Genomic DNA, 15,512 nt, shown 5'->3' on the forward strand with positions numbered 1-15,512 from the left:
CTGGTTTCCAACGTTCCTCCATGTCTACAAAATTGTAGACTACAGTCTAAAAAACATTGCTCTCATTACCACAAAATAAAAATTGCTTGGAGGTTTTACCTTTTTCACACCATTCACAACACCAGCTTTCAATGACACCTATTATGAAAAATTCGGTTGGCAAAAAAATGTCAAATGGCAGTAAAAAAAAAAGTTTTTTATGGCCATTATTTCTTTCATTTATAGGAGAAAATGAGTCGTTTTGATGGCCATCTATTGCTACAAAAATAAAACAGAATAAAGAAATAAAACAACTGATTGGCAAAAATGAATTAAATTGAAAATGGCCAACAGGTATTTTTATTTCCATGAATATCTTCATTTCAGATGAAAATGCTTTTAATGGGCCAGAGGATTGTTATCAGGCTAGCAGGTGAGCTGATCATTTGAATCACGTGTGTTGGAGCTCGGGAAACATGTAAAACAGGCTGGACAGGAGTTCTCGAGGACCAAACATTGGAATCGCTCAATTCAAACCCATCCCTGCTTCAACATGACCTTTTGTAAAAAAATTCCATCCATTTTTTAATCTGCTTATCCTCACAAGGGAAGATAATTGCGATATGTTCTGTTCATTCTGCCCTCACTCATCAACAAGACCCCAAGATACTTAAACTCCTAAACTTGGGGCAAGATCTCATCCCCGACTTGGAGAGGGCACTACATCAGTTCAGGGTGTACCCCGCCCACTGCCCAAATACAGCTGGGAGAGGCTCCAGCACCGACCCTTGTGAGGATAAGCGGATCTCATATACACACACACACACACTCCTAAGTTTTCGACCATAATCCGTTCCAGAAGGCTGTTCGAAAACCGATTTGTTCGAAAACCAGAACCACGCTCTTGGAAAAAAAAAATCTTTATTGAACACGTCTGCTCACAATGGAACGCTACACGAGGAAGCGTCACTTCCTCGTCTTCCTCGTGTAAGGAAGGCGAGAGGAGTCAAGCAGCGCATTCAAGTGCGCTCAGTTTGTTCGAGAACCGATTTTCGTTGTAATCCGAGGCATAAAAAACTCTAAATTTTTGGTCGAAAACCGATTTGGTTGAGAACAAAGACGTTCGAAAACTGAGGTTTGACTGTATATTGTCATGATTCGGTTTAGGGACCAACAGGTGGCACTGTAGGGCTCCCCTGGCAGCTGCACACCTGTTGGTCATTTGGTAATTAGTTGTATAAAAGGACTCCTGCCCGAACACTTGGTGTGGGGTCATTGTTGCTTCTCGTTATGACAGAAACACAAAGACCGTTAAATCCTTTTTATTTACAAGTTGGAGCGCTGACTTTGGGATATTATTCACATTCCATTGTTTATTTCGAGTTGGCGGTGCATTTGAGTCGTCCATCTGCATATATGACAGTGACAATAAGAAAAAGAAAACGTATAAAAAGCTGTGGGCTGGCTTACAACATGGCTCCCTCGTGAATGAGCGCTTGGGAGCCCGCTGAGTGACAGCGAACGCGCAATATTCTACCTGTACAACTATTCACATTCGATCACTGTACACATTTACAGAGATCACATTAGGGAAAGAGCCAGTACCTGAGGAATTAAGTCTCACAATTAGCATTACTCATTTGCTGTGATAAAAATGTGCACAGCCAAACGATGGAAGTCGGAGCAACACAGAGCAAGATAAAGATTTCACAGCAGTGCAAATTTGATGTACAGGTGATGAGTTTAAGACATGCTCATAACCAAGTTTATATTTGAATATTATCGATGTTTTACAGATAATTTACCTGAGGCTTAGTCTTCAAGCCCCACCTCCACATTGAAATGAGCACTTTTTCAAATGGTTGCTGCCAACCTCAGCAAAAGAGCGGATTAGACTGTTAACGCTGACATTTTCCGCAAGCACTTTATACGTCACTGGCCTGCAGTTGTATGTTTTCATAAATGGTTGTTGAGGCCTCCGAAAAAACAACAACACTCCTCTGGGATACATCAGGTGCACTGTCATGCTTTCAGGAAAAAAAGATAGGAAGGTATAAACAACTGAAGCAATTGCCAGCAGCCTTCATTGTCCCCTCTCTTCAAATCAGAAACTATACATGAAAAAACTAATTGGTCATCGAAACCTACCATTCGACAACACACAGGAACAAACACCTCATACATGTGCAGCATTTCTCTCAAGGATGAAACGTCAACCAAATAAATAATTCATAACAGCGCCAAAAGTAATTAAATAACAATCATTGTCTCAGTTTAAGATCACAGGAAGCGTGATCCACTCAAAGCAGTCAAACGTCCATTTTACAAATGTGTGAAAAAGCCTGGCTCATTTACTCTAAGTCCTCCTGGTGCTCAGCAGATTGTTATTTCAGCAAACGGTTCAAGCTCCAATTCCCGAACAACTCAAACACTGTCTTCTGAAAACACGACAATAATAAAACACTTTTCTTTGGACGCTGCTCACCGATGACCCCGTTAAAATCACATAAAAAAAAAGAGGAAATGTATTCTCTCACTTGTGGCTTGATATCACGGTCATTTTGAGGAGCTGCGAAGTGCCGCAGACAGCGGTCTGTCATACATGAGGTGGGAGCTTTGTATTTGGTACTTTGCAGCAGCTTTATGTGATCTGTAAATGTAAGGAGTCTAGTCCCGGGATGGGTTTGGGGGCGCTAAGCCTTGTAGCAGTTGCTCTGTGCGGTAAGTGCTAGCTGACCGTTGGGTGCCACTTCGTTGGCCTCATCCTCCAGGAGGCCTGACACATCGGCGTTAGGAATGCTGTCGTGATAGCTGCTGAAGCTGATGTTGTCCTCTTTCAATTCGATGGTCCAGAAAGGCGCGTTGAGTTTCCGGTTCTGGTATTCTCTGTAAGTGTACACCCCACCGACGAAGCCCAAGAGCACGACCACCACCAGGATGATGACGGCCAAGATAATAATGTTGAACTGTGTCCAGGAGACGTCGGTCAGAGCTGCTGTGGTATTGTCGGTAGGGCTGCTCAGGCTAGTCAGCAGGGCCTGAGTGGTGGCGGCCGTGCTCAGTGTCATGCTCCAGTTGCCGCTGGATGTGGAGGCGGGCAGGATGCCTCTTGCTCTGGTGGAGGTCGCACTGCTGCTGGAGGATGAAGCTGTACGGGACGAAGGGGCCTCTGTTTTGGGCCGACCTGCTGGTGTGGGAATACGCTGAGGCGCTGAGGAGAGAAAAAACATTCAACAATTGCATCTTTTTCTTCATTCAACAGTCAAGGTCTGTTCATTTAAAGAAACCGCCGCCAAACAGTTTTTCCCATCATGAAGCACGCCACCACTGTCCTGCCGAGAGTCTGTGTGGCGTATGCCTGGTAAAAGCTGACACCTAGTGGTCAAAAGGCCAAACTGCCGAACTAAATACCAGAGATGAGAGGTACAGTAAGTACCCTGCCAAATACATCGAAAGTTTCATTTCAGTTGTTGTTGCTGAAGGTGGTCAACCAGTTGTTAGGTTTCGGGGGCAATTGCTTTTCATACAAGTTCAGGGAGCTTCTTTTTTTTAGAAAGATATGTTTTTATTCTTTTCAACGTGAGAAGACGGTGAGATTATTACGCCTTTAACCCTTTGAGGGACATATTATCGGGTTACAGGGTTCATGAACAGGTTAAAAAGATGATATTAGTTTTAATTACAACTAGTGAGTTAAAGACAGATGGCGGCAGTTCTACGTGAACATATATGGAGCAAAGTAAGTGCAGTCCGTAGGGTAATAAGAATAATTGTGCCCCCCCCCCCCCCCCCCCCGCATGCATTTCCCTTCAGACTGGGCTCAGTATGTGTCCCCAGTGCTAGACTCACAACATTATCCTCCTGCAACATTTAAAATTGTATTCATAATCCTTCTGCCGACTTTTAAAGCACAAAATATTCAAGTACCATTAACCTTAAGCAACTCCTGGTGGCCTACCAACTGCCTTGTATCGATGTGTCGTTCGCGAACGAATCGGCTCTTTGAAGTGAACGACGGGACCAGGCTGCTAATAGGGAGCCGCTCCTAAGAGGAGTCGGCTTTTTTTTCTCCTTTTTTTCCCCTCCTTCGGTTAAAGGTGGAAAGTGGAAAGGCGAGAAAATGGATAGGAAATACAGTGAAATTTAGACTAATTTCAACTTAATTGATAGTTCAAAGGCTGTGTGTGTAGGCTGTGCAAGGTTAAAATATCCAATATCAAATTTTAATTCATAATTTGTTGTCTGGTAATCAAACCTTACTTGTGTTGTTCTACTGTAAATAGTTAAAAGCTTCTAAATATACTGTACATCAATCAGAGATTGGAACTTTTTGTTGACCTTGTTTTGAGATGAGTCTTTGTTCTACTTTGTAATTTATTTTTTGTAGCAGTCCATGTTGTACTCCATGTTGAGTATGTTCCGAAGAATATAAATCAAGCCATATAAAAAATAAATATTTCATAAAAAGAGCCGGAATTCCCATCAGTACTGCCGTGAGCGCTTCACTCTGAAAACACAAATTCGCGTGTTGTGCCCAGAATCTGCAAACATAGACAATGAGGTACAACTTGCAATTATCAAACGGCTCTCCTCCAGAACAAGCTCCCTGATTTGGTCCAGAAGGCTGATACTCTGTTTAAGTGCAAACAAACAAACAAATTTAAATCAGTCATCTTTTATAAAGCATACTGTATGGTCAGAGATGATCTATGGTCATCTCCTTTTTGTGCTTTAATGTCATCAGTGCCGGATGTTGATTGATGCGGGAGCTCACATTGAAATGAGTGTCAGACACTGATGATTTCACTGGATGAAGTGTAGACTCTCACTTTTATGTGCTTTCAATGCTTTTGTTACTGCCTTTACGAAGTAAGCATAAGACACCTTTCATGAGTCAATGACAACATATGTGGTGATTACTTTACAAATCCTCAAAAGAATGAACAAGTGCTAAAAAGGTAAATGACATGATTGCTTCTCAAAGGAGAAGTCAAGTCAAAAACGTTCTTCACGAGATGTTCTATGCGCCCCCACTAGTCTCAACAAGGTACGCTGATGAACCCTTTCAGGGTTCCCTTTCAGTTACTAGAGTGGACGGCAAATGTTCAAATGTTTTATCTTATGTGTGCATCAGCCACTACAATGGACCTTTATTTGTGTTGCCATCCACTGGCATTATTTTGTTTTCATTTGCCTAAAAACTTGTAAGACAGAAAAACGGTAGAATATTATTATTTGTGCATGAGAGGGTTATAATATTGTGTTTGTGGCTCATGTGGCGAACATCACATGACCAAACTCAGAAAACAGGTGAACGGCTGCCTTAGAAGGATAGAAACGGGTGGATTTTTCTGCCTACCGTGTTTAGACTGCTGGGAAAATGTTTGCCTTGACTTCTGCTTTAAATTGATGTTGATACTTACTTAGCCGGCTGCAGTTATGAGCCCGGGCGTCCCCCGCAAATCCGGGAGCACAGAGCTGGCACTGAGGCCCGGTGGTGTTGTTCATGCAGCTGAGGCAGTGGCCGGTGTCGGGGTGACAAAGCTGGCGGGGACCCTGAGGATCTGCATTCCCGCTACAGTCACATGGCACGCAAGCCCCGGATGCTTTGTAGAAGCCAGCTCTGCACTGGTCACACAGTGGGCCAGAGTACGGGTCAAGGCACTGGTCACACACTGGGGAGCCACTGGGATCTGAACAAGAACACACGGTAGCCAGTACCTATCAGGAGCATGATAATCCACCAAAAGGGAAATGCTGTCGACTCACAAATTAGTAAAATCTTCAGTTGCTCTAGAAAAAAAATCCAGCACAAGCGCAGCTGGCACATTAAGCCTTTCAGGGACAGCGGTTACCACAGTGGAGAGCTTATCATGTTATCAGTTTACAGGGTGCTTGAATGGGTTAAATACATCACGTAGAACCGGTGCAGGAAATGAAATGGAATAAGATAAACAGTTTTACATTGCTTCTTCATTTTTTAATGATGAATGAAAGCACTGCAAGGCTCCAGGTAAGTTTTAGATGAGATTGCTTCGGCGAACCACCAGGTGGCTCACGACAACATAGTATACTGTACATGCAGAGCCAAGCAAAGTACAACTGAAGGGTTTCCAAACACCTTTCAACTGAATGCAGAATTAATTCAGGGTGTAAAATAACGCAAGATTTTTTTTTCAAAATAACTGTAACTATTAGTACCAATTGATAGTTGGGCTGGGAACAAAAAAATAAAAATAAATGAGCTGAATTGATTTTTTTTTCCTTTCATAGCCCGATATTGATTCATAAAACCATAAATCAATCCTTTTAATCCGTGTTTTCCCCCATAAATTCATGTGACATCTTGCATCACACAAGATTTCATCACGACGCAAGACTAGTGTAGCAAAACAACATGAAAGAAGCACTGAAATTCACGCCAACCAACTTCAAGGCAGTTGTTTTTTGGTTTGAGAAACCTAAAGAGAGCAATGAACGGAAACTGTGTACCAATCACGGGAATGTGAATGTCACTGGGTTACAGTGTTTTTGTCACTTTATTTACACGGCCTGCCCTGTGGTTGTAATCGATTTATTGTTTTGATCAGGTCATGTTCAATCAAACATACATGATTCATGTAACCGCATTAGGGTTCATTTAAATATTTTGACAAATGCACCAAGCAAGTTTCTATTATTTGGAGCATTGCTTCTTCTGAGAACGTCTTCCATATGAGAGAAAAATTGGTACTGTGTGAAATCCTGAACTGAAGTGAAAATCAATCAAAGTGAATCCTGAATCGTAAATCGCATCGAATCAGCGCCTTGTGAATCGAATCAAATCGATTTGGAGAATCTGAATCGATTCCAGCCCTCATCGGTGCTGGCAGCTCTGTCAATCAGTTACCATTTTGATCAAACTGGGTTTTAATTCATTGGAAAAACAACATCTTTAGTTGGAAAAGTACAAGAAGTACTCATCTAATTCCACTCAGTAGTCCTTTGTTACTGACAATATGAATAGCAAATCGGGATTTAGAGCTTGATTCTGAGCTCGATAACCGAGACAACACATCTCACCATTTTTCTGTGTCAATGGCTTAAAAACGCCATCAGACACCGGCCTAGATGTTTTCTATCTTGATTGATCACATGACTATGTTATACTGTATTGCAAAACATGCTCCTCCTGATAAATTGTTGCAGGTTCAAAGGCAGCCGACGCACTGGGTTATATAACCGTTAGGAAACATGAGCAGCGCTGCACTGGAATAGTAAGACTTCTTCTTCCTCCTTTTTTCCATGTTAAGTGAGGAGATCACAAGTAGGCGCCGTCAGACACACGATTTAGAAAAACACAAGTGCAGGCAACATTAAAAATGAACGCCAGTCGAGAGCAGTGGGTGCAGATGGAATCATAGATGAGTGATTTAATGTGTGACCCAGATTCGGATATGGAACAGTGCTCCACTTCACCTCTCAGGGTGTCATAATAAAGATCTTCATTTATAACCAGGTGCATCCACATATTTAGAAATCATTGATGCTATAAAATGAAGCCATTAGGCTGTCATTGCCAAGACGACCTGAGTTTTGAGGCTGCTTGCTCTCCGAGCTCCGGTGTTCACCATTAATGAAATCAGGCACAGTTATAGCGCTGTTAACATGGTCGAAGGACACAAAACAATGCCTTTACTCCGATGATTTCCTTCTTCCTACAGCGATGCTGTCTGAAAGCATAATGCGGCCCATCCCCCGCAGTCTGTTACTGCCTGAGTGGCGCTGAAATGGCCCAACTGTGCTGATGCTGTCCCAGCTCAGCTCAGCCTGGTTCATGTCCCTTTCCCCTCCCTTACACATTGCAGCACCTCTAGCGTGGTCCCCAGTAGGCCGACTCAGCCTAACAGCCGGCGCGTATCTCCCTGCATGGCAACATGGCAAAAACCATGCAGGAAGATGCTCGCAGTACATGGTTGGTTGAAAAAAGGGGATCATATTGAGACAAAGCTGGAAAACGCCAAAATAAAGTCATCAGAAAAAACAAAACAAAAACAAAGAGGCATTGTTTATTATTTTAAATTTGAGGAATACAATACATCATGAAAAAAAAACAGCAACGTTTGATGTCGACGAGCTGCAAGTCCCTTTTTTTACGGCGCAATATTGGAGTCGGACGCACTGCAACATCAATTGACAAGACAGAAAGAGTGGTTGCAATGCTATCGCTCGGGTCACCCCTAAGTGCGCACTAATTTCATTTCAAATTAACATCACTCAATGCAAAAATCTATGAGCAAAAGGGCGGTGGAACACAACTATGAATCCCAAAGTGTATACATATCTTTCCAATTTTACTGAGTCTTATTCGATCGTGCGGAGACATTACTCGGATAGTATCTGGATTATGTACTGTGCAGGACAGTTGTCAAGGTCATAACCAAAGGTCGGAGCCAGAACTTCCATCACTCTCATCACTTGAGAACTTTGGACTAAAAAATGTGGTCTTGTGTAGCCTGCCTGTGACTCAATTAAAACCACTGTGTTCTCCCCAAATAACTTGAAGTTGTTTTTCAGCCAAAACCAAACATCACTTGAGTAAAACTGCTGTGCGCAGGAGGGTTTTCTCACCAAGACGCTAGAAGCTTGAAGACAAAGGAGAGTGGAGTGGGTCTCCCCCCTGCCTGCCCCCTCAAAAAATATTTATCCACTGGACCAGAAACACATTGCCGACCATGGTGTCAACTATTTTCGTGACCACGACTGGTGTGAATGACATTATTTGGTATCGCTGCAAGTATATTTGAACTCCAAAAGATTTTAGGTGATGAAACTGTAACTATCAGGGCATGACAGTGGCAGTCAATCAACTCGGAACGCTGCTTCGAAACACCCCCCCCCCCCCCCCCCAAAAAAAAAACATTTAGGTGCAGTGTAAAACTGGGGCAGACAAAGCCCGGAGCAGAAAGGTCACTCAAACCCAATTTATGCAACTTTGCTCATTGACAAATTAAAGGTATTATGGCAGGAAGCAGAAATTTGCATGTAAAGCTGAGTTGAGATGTCACCACAAAGGCACATACAGTATGTCTCCTCCCATCGATTTGGCGCTCTGGGTTAAATCCTACTTGAAAAGGGAATGCACATCTCATTGTAGAGATGAACGGGAACAAAAACATTTGATAGTCAAAATGGCAAAGCCCGAATCATGTAGTGCAGTAGCTGTGGAGTCCACCCGTCCTCCATTGAAGTTTAGAGAAACGCAGATGCACGTGTGTGAGTTGTGCATGCATGTGTGAGGGAGAAAGCTGTATTTGTCTGCAATGATGTGTTCTTTTTTTTTTAAAGTGCAGCTGGAACAGGGCATGTCAGTTTTAGAACAAGCCTCGCCATACCTTAATCTACTAGATGTAAACTTTTTTTTCTCCCTCTGTTGAATCGCTGAATCATTGTTTAAAAATTTAACTCAACAGACTCGACAACCAGAAATAGGCATTCCGTCCTTGGGACGGAACAGATGGACGCCCATTTTGGGGACGGAGAAGACGTTTATTTTATTTTCTTTTTTTAAAGGACAGAAGCGGATATTCGTCCGTCCCTTGAATCATACCTAACCAGGTGAAGTACCTCCGGCGCCCATTTCACCAACAATTGACAAAGAAACATTCATTCATTTTCCGAACCGCTTTATCCTCTCTAGGGTCGCGGGCGGTGCCGGAGCCTATCCCAGCTGTCTCCGAGCAGTAGGCGGGGGACACCCTGAACCGGTTGCCAGCCAATCGCAGGGCACACAGAGACGAACAACTATCCATGCTAACTAACACTCACACCTAGGGACAATCTGGAGTGTTCAATCAGCCTGCTGTGCATGTTTTTGGAATGTGAGGGGAAACCGGAGGAGCCAGAGAAAACCCACGCAGGCACGGGGAGAACATGCAAAGTCCACACAGGAAGGCCGGAGCTGGATTGAACCTGGTACTTCTGCACTGTGTAGTCGACGTTTTCTTTAAATAAAGATACACTTGAACCTCATTTCATCGTATATCGTTTACGTTTTCACCGCTACAACATTCACATTTCAAAGCCCCAATTTCACACAATTAATTTTCCATTTGCCGATTTTGCTGACAACGAACACCTTTATGACATAAACTTCATTAAAAGAAGCCTATTGCTCCCACAAAATAATGAAAAGGTCTTTGTTACAACGAACCACGGGAAGGTAACTGCGCCGCGACTTTGCTTACGAACAAAATGTACAGCACGGGATTCCCTTCCGTTGCTTAGCAATGCTCCTCACGGAGTCACGGCACGGTCAAGCACATGGTCTGAAAACATGTCTGGTCAATGTAAGAAAATCTCATCTGTGAAGGCTGAAATTGCCTCTAACTTTTGAAAGGGAGTTTCCTAGACGAAGCTCAGCCAGGACTACAAAATGGCAAAGTCGACGATTTCGACAATCATCCGTAATGGCAATAAAATCATGACAGCGTTCGAGGCCAACAGATTTGAAGATTAATGGCTTTGGGGTGCAGCACATTCTGAACTGGAGAAGGCACTTTTCATTTGCTGACTGAATGTTTTCTTCATACTGTATACAAGTATTTGTAATTGACATGTTTATACTGTATTACATGTTCATGTTTTTACATATAAATGTTCACACTGTATACAGCTGCCGCTGTTGTGAAAGCGCTATATAAATCAGCATGTATTGTATTGTATTGTATGATACATCATGGCTGGGGGCCATTTTATTGGAAATGGTTACAACGAACTACGGTACTAACGTACAGATTCGTTCTCTCCCTCGAGGCACAACGTCATAAGGTTCGACTGTACAGGCCTCTCGGCAGCACTTTAAGAGGGTTTAACTCAATTTGATGGATTTTACATACTCCTAATGTTGACACGTACTGTACTCATGAATTCCTGCTCTTCGGGGTAGATCCAGTTTTTAAAAGTTGAATGAGATGCATTAAAAATGTCATGGCTGAAGATTACATGAAATTGTTCCTCTGTATGTCATGAGCTTCCGAGCCAAATGTGGTGGTTCTCTGGCTACTCTAACATGCTGGTCAAGCGAATGTTTGTTTGACAAAATGTTGAGGCCATTCTCTCCTAATCTTGAAAATCCAAGATGCCCACACCACCCTATTTCAACCGTTGATATCTCAGAGGAGCACAATATATCATTGGAAAGCTGAGATCATTCCCTTTTTGATGCCCCAAGGGAAAAAAAAAGTGTCGCCGTGACATTTTATGATGGCGCGTACTTTGACCAACTGATTCACCCTTCATGAAGCAATCATAAACATCATTGGAGATTATTAATGTTGCTGTTCCTTAACGATTGACAAGGAGAAATCGCATCAATCAAGCCTCATAGTGAAGGGTGCTGCATCCATTACAATTTAGTTACCAAATATGGTTCATTTATGTCACATTACATGTAACGTACAACTGAGGTAGGATGTATTTCACCTGTGAGGTCGAGCTGCCTTTGTAAATATGACAAGGACAGCCCAAATTTGAGAGTGTGTGTGGGTGTGTGTTTGTGTGTGTGTGTGTGTGTGTGTGTGTCTGTGTGTAAGGTCAGGGACTCACCGGTGTGACAAGTGCCATTGGAGGAAGAGTTGGAGCAGGGGCATAGGACACAGGCTTCGGTCAAGGCAGTGCTACGGCTGCGGTAATGATCTGGCTTACACTCCTTGCAATTCGGCCCCTGGGTGTTGCCCTCACAGTTCAGACACACACCTGAAGAAATAAAGTTTTGAACATTTCTGTTTCATCCAGATTGCATTTTATTTAACAGTGGAAGGTGAAACAAAAACCACTTGTACTTAAAGGGGAAGTCAGGCCCTATATTTGCTTCACAGTAATATGTTTTGGACGCCTCCACTAGTCTAAACATGGTATTATACCGCTTCACTCAAATTCTACAAATGCAATATGAATCAGAATGCTGGTTTTTGACAAGGTGATGCGCATAGAACATATTATTGTGAAGAAAATATTGGGGTTGACTTCCCCTTTCAAGAAAAAAAAATTCCGCCCGACAAAATATATACATTATATCCCAACAATTTATGTGTATTGTGGTCAGAAGTATACAATGTATATACATTCCACATGCTCTTCATCTTAATTTGGGATTTTAAGTAATTATATGAATACGTTTTTTTCTTCCAGAGTGGAGTGGTTGCACAACAAACAGTACATTAATTCGGGGGCATAAGTGTAAATGGATTTTTTTTTACATGAGCTCATCTATTAATATATAAAATATATACAGTACCTAAAGGCTGAAATATACAGTATACATACAAGTACATTCGTCCAAATCATACAATAAGAGGTGATGAGGATGTCTTTTAACACGTCATCTGTTCCAGCATGTTTGTACCGTGTCCCAGTTCACAAACCGAGGTTGGATGACTTTGTTGCAACACAAATTGTCTGGCCAACAGAACACCCGAAAATCAACTCCTTTTAACACGTTTGGGATGAACCACAACTCTGGCTGTATGCAGTTGAATGCAAAAGAACAAACAACAGGGAAAACAAAAAACCCAAACATATCAGTTAAAAAATGGTGGATCATGGGAGCAGTGGATATGGCTAAGGATGAAAACAAAATGATGGCAAATAGCTTGCCCTCGTTCTTTTTTGAAAACGACCGAGGTTATGCGAGTGTCTTGCAATGTTTGCAGACAGAAAATGTGAACCTGCACATTGTGTTCCTGTTTGAGTGGACTGTTTCCCTGACTCAATCCTTAGAGAGAACTGTAAAACCGTAGTTAATCCATAGAGCACTCGCTGAGCCCAAGTGAGACCTTAGTAGTCCATCTGTTCATGCATAAGAGCAGCAAGACATATGGCTTCGAAAACTCCCCCTCACCACTCCACGATCATTGTGGACCCCTTTCACGGACCATCCTTCATAGGTGACTAAAAGCCTGAATGCGTGGAGGTGAGGCGCAATCCTCTTCTAAACTCTCCAGTCGCCACTCAAGTTTGCCCTGCTTTCTTGGCCAAATCGCTCTTGAAAATGAGACCTTGATTTCAATGTTGTTAGTTTTTTTTCTTTATGGGGGAGTTAAATAAACTCATCAGGCTCACTTGAAACAAACTGATGGTTTCACAAGCCGATTGATTTATTTGACAAGGCTGCTCCGTCTAATCCACTTTCTGCTTTCTAAGTGAATGTTGCAATTTTGGAGAGGCTCTACAGTTAACTGGAATAGGGAAGGGCCGTCTTTATATCGTGTGCGCGTGTAGATCAGACCTGACACAAATAAAATCAGATGCACATCTTATCTTCATATGGAACTGAGGTGTTAAGGCAAAAAGTCCAAATGTATGCAGCATTGATTCTGTTGTTCAAATGTATGTCAAAGTATCACTGTCCATCCACGAAGGGTAGGGATACGACAATAATCAGCTGCTCTCCTTCTTAAAAGCACAGTTGTCCCCTTAACTGATGCTTTCACCGCTAAAAACTTCGAGCCTTGGACAATTGATACAAACATGCCAAATAATGTCAATTCTCGACAACGGTCCAATTTGGACTGTGGGATATAGACGGGTTGGATGAGATATCGTGTTGCAATCGAGATATGAGGGTTCAAGATATTAACAACGAAATGAGGACGATATCAGTCACGTGACCTAGCCATGCTTGTGTTGCAATGTACAGTATATCTCAGTTTAACCAAACAAATTCCACCGTCAAAGTTTGGCGGGGGATCGGCCGCTGAACAATGACAATTATTTTGCAGAGAGCGAGAGGGAAGAGGGCCACACGCTGGTGCTGCCGACTAAACAGCGCACGCAAGAAATTCACTTCTGTGTTTGTTGTCAAGTATAGATGGACAGTACAAAATATTGTCTTTTAGAACATTACGTCAACATAATTATAATTTCAAAATTAGCAGTGGACGAAACAGCAGAACTTCTTGTGAAAATGTACGAGCAATCCAGTCTGTTCATTTGAATGGACTGGCAAGGCATTGACTGCCCTCTGTTCAGGTTGCAAAGAGTTGACGGCCACCATTTTTTGTGGATTAATAAAAAGTCATACAATGCAACCTATTGTATGGGGAGCCTCCAAACACGATCCAGGCATAGTTCACATCGCTGGGAGTCCGCTCATCACATCGCCATATAATACACGAATGCATACACAACCATCGTCATGTGTGGGAGTGAGTGGACAACTCTTTTTCCATGCCACACAACACATTCATCCACATTCTGAACCACTTATCTTTACTAAGGTCATGCATGGACAAATTGGTACAGAACACACACATTGATATAATTAACACACACATACAAATACAAGAAACACTGTTGCAGCCTAAAATTGTGATTTATCATTAAAGCACAGTTGCAGCACAAGTCAACAACAACAGTCAACAGTATTTATAGAGCACTCTCAAACAGCCATCGCTGCATACAAAGTGCTGTACATGGAGCGATTTAACATATACAATAAACAGTAAGACGAATCAGTAATAAGTAATAAGTAATAAGGCGGTAGAAAGCACCAAGCAGTAAAATCAAGAGCAAATCTAAGTCATGCTGAGTCAAACGCCAAAGAATACAAGTGAGTTTTGAGGAGGGCTTTAAAGATGGGCAGCGAGGAGGCTTGCCGAATGTTCAGTGGGAGGTCATTCCAGAGAGATGGACCAGCAACAGAAAAGGCTCGATCCCCTCTGAGCCTCAGTTTAGTTCTTGGTGCGTCTAGCAAAGACTGGTCCACAGACCTGAGGCGCCGGGCAGGGGTGTAGGGGCGTATGAGCTCAGAGAGGTAAGGTGGCGCGAGATTATTCAGAGATTTGAAAACAAAGAGGAGGATCTTAAAAATAATTCTAAAATGAATGGGGAGCCAGTGAAGGGATGCCAAAGTAGGAGTTATATGCTCCCTCTTACGAGTACCAGTCAAGAGGCGAGCAGCGGCATTCTGTACCAGCTGAAGGCGCTTGATGGAGGACTGGCTGACTCCAAAGTACAGCGCGTTGCAGTAATCGAGCCGGGATGTGACAAAGGCATGAATTACTGTCTCAAAGTGTTCATGTGAGAGGAAAGGTTTTATTTTGGCCAGCTGTCTAAGGTGAAAGAAGCTGGATTTAACAACGGCACCAATTTGCCGATCGAGTTTGAAATCACTGTCCAGTTTAAGTCCCAAGTTTGAGACCGTTGATTTCAGATAAGGAGATAGGGGGCCCAAGTCTACAGGATGGAATGTACAAGGTCCACTGGGGCCAAACAATATCACCTCTGTCTTCTTTTCGTTGAACTTCAAGAAATTTTGTGCCATCCAGATTTTGATTTCTTCCAGACAGGATAGGAGTGGCCTTAATGAGAAGGTGTCTTTCTTGCTCAGTGGGACATAGATCTGGCAGTCATCTGCATAGCAGTGGAAAGGAATACCATGTTTCCTTAAGATGGAACCCAATGGGAGCAGATACAGCGAGAACAGCAGAGGCCCCAGAATTGAGCCCTGTGGAACACCACATGACAGGGGAGCAGTGCATGATTCAGAGCAG

General features: G+C 42.7%; 1 protein-coding gene across 1 annotated transcript in view; it reads right to left on the bottom strand.

Annotated features, from left to right (window-relative positions):
• Positions 1-1,285: 1,285 nt before the first annotated feature.
• si:ch211-158d24.2 (multiple epidermal growth factor-like domains protein 9) overlaps positions 1,286-15,512 on the bottom strand; it is a 52,655-nt gene continuing 38,428 nt past the window's right edge. The window contains exons 4-6 of the mRNA XM_052068241.1: positions 11,566-11,715; positions 5,403-5,672; positions 1,286-3,190 (exon numbers count right to left, since the gene is read on the bottom strand). Coding sequence (XP_051924201.1) covers positions 2,673-3,190; positions 5,403-5,672; positions 11,566-11,715 — 938 coding nt within the window. The 3' untranslated portion in view covers positions 1,286-2,672. The remainder of the gene's footprint in view (positions 3,191-5,402; positions 5,673-11,565; positions 11,716-15,512) is intronic.

Source organism: Hippocampus zosterae, chromosome 6 (assembly GCF_025434085.1).
Source record: "Hippocampus zosterae strain Florida chromosome 6, ASM2543408v3, whole genome shotgun sequence".
Classification (NCBI taxonomy): domain Eukaryota; kingdom Metazoa; phylum Chordata; class Actinopteri; order Syngnathiformes; family Syngnathidae; genus Hippocampus; species Hippocampus zosterae.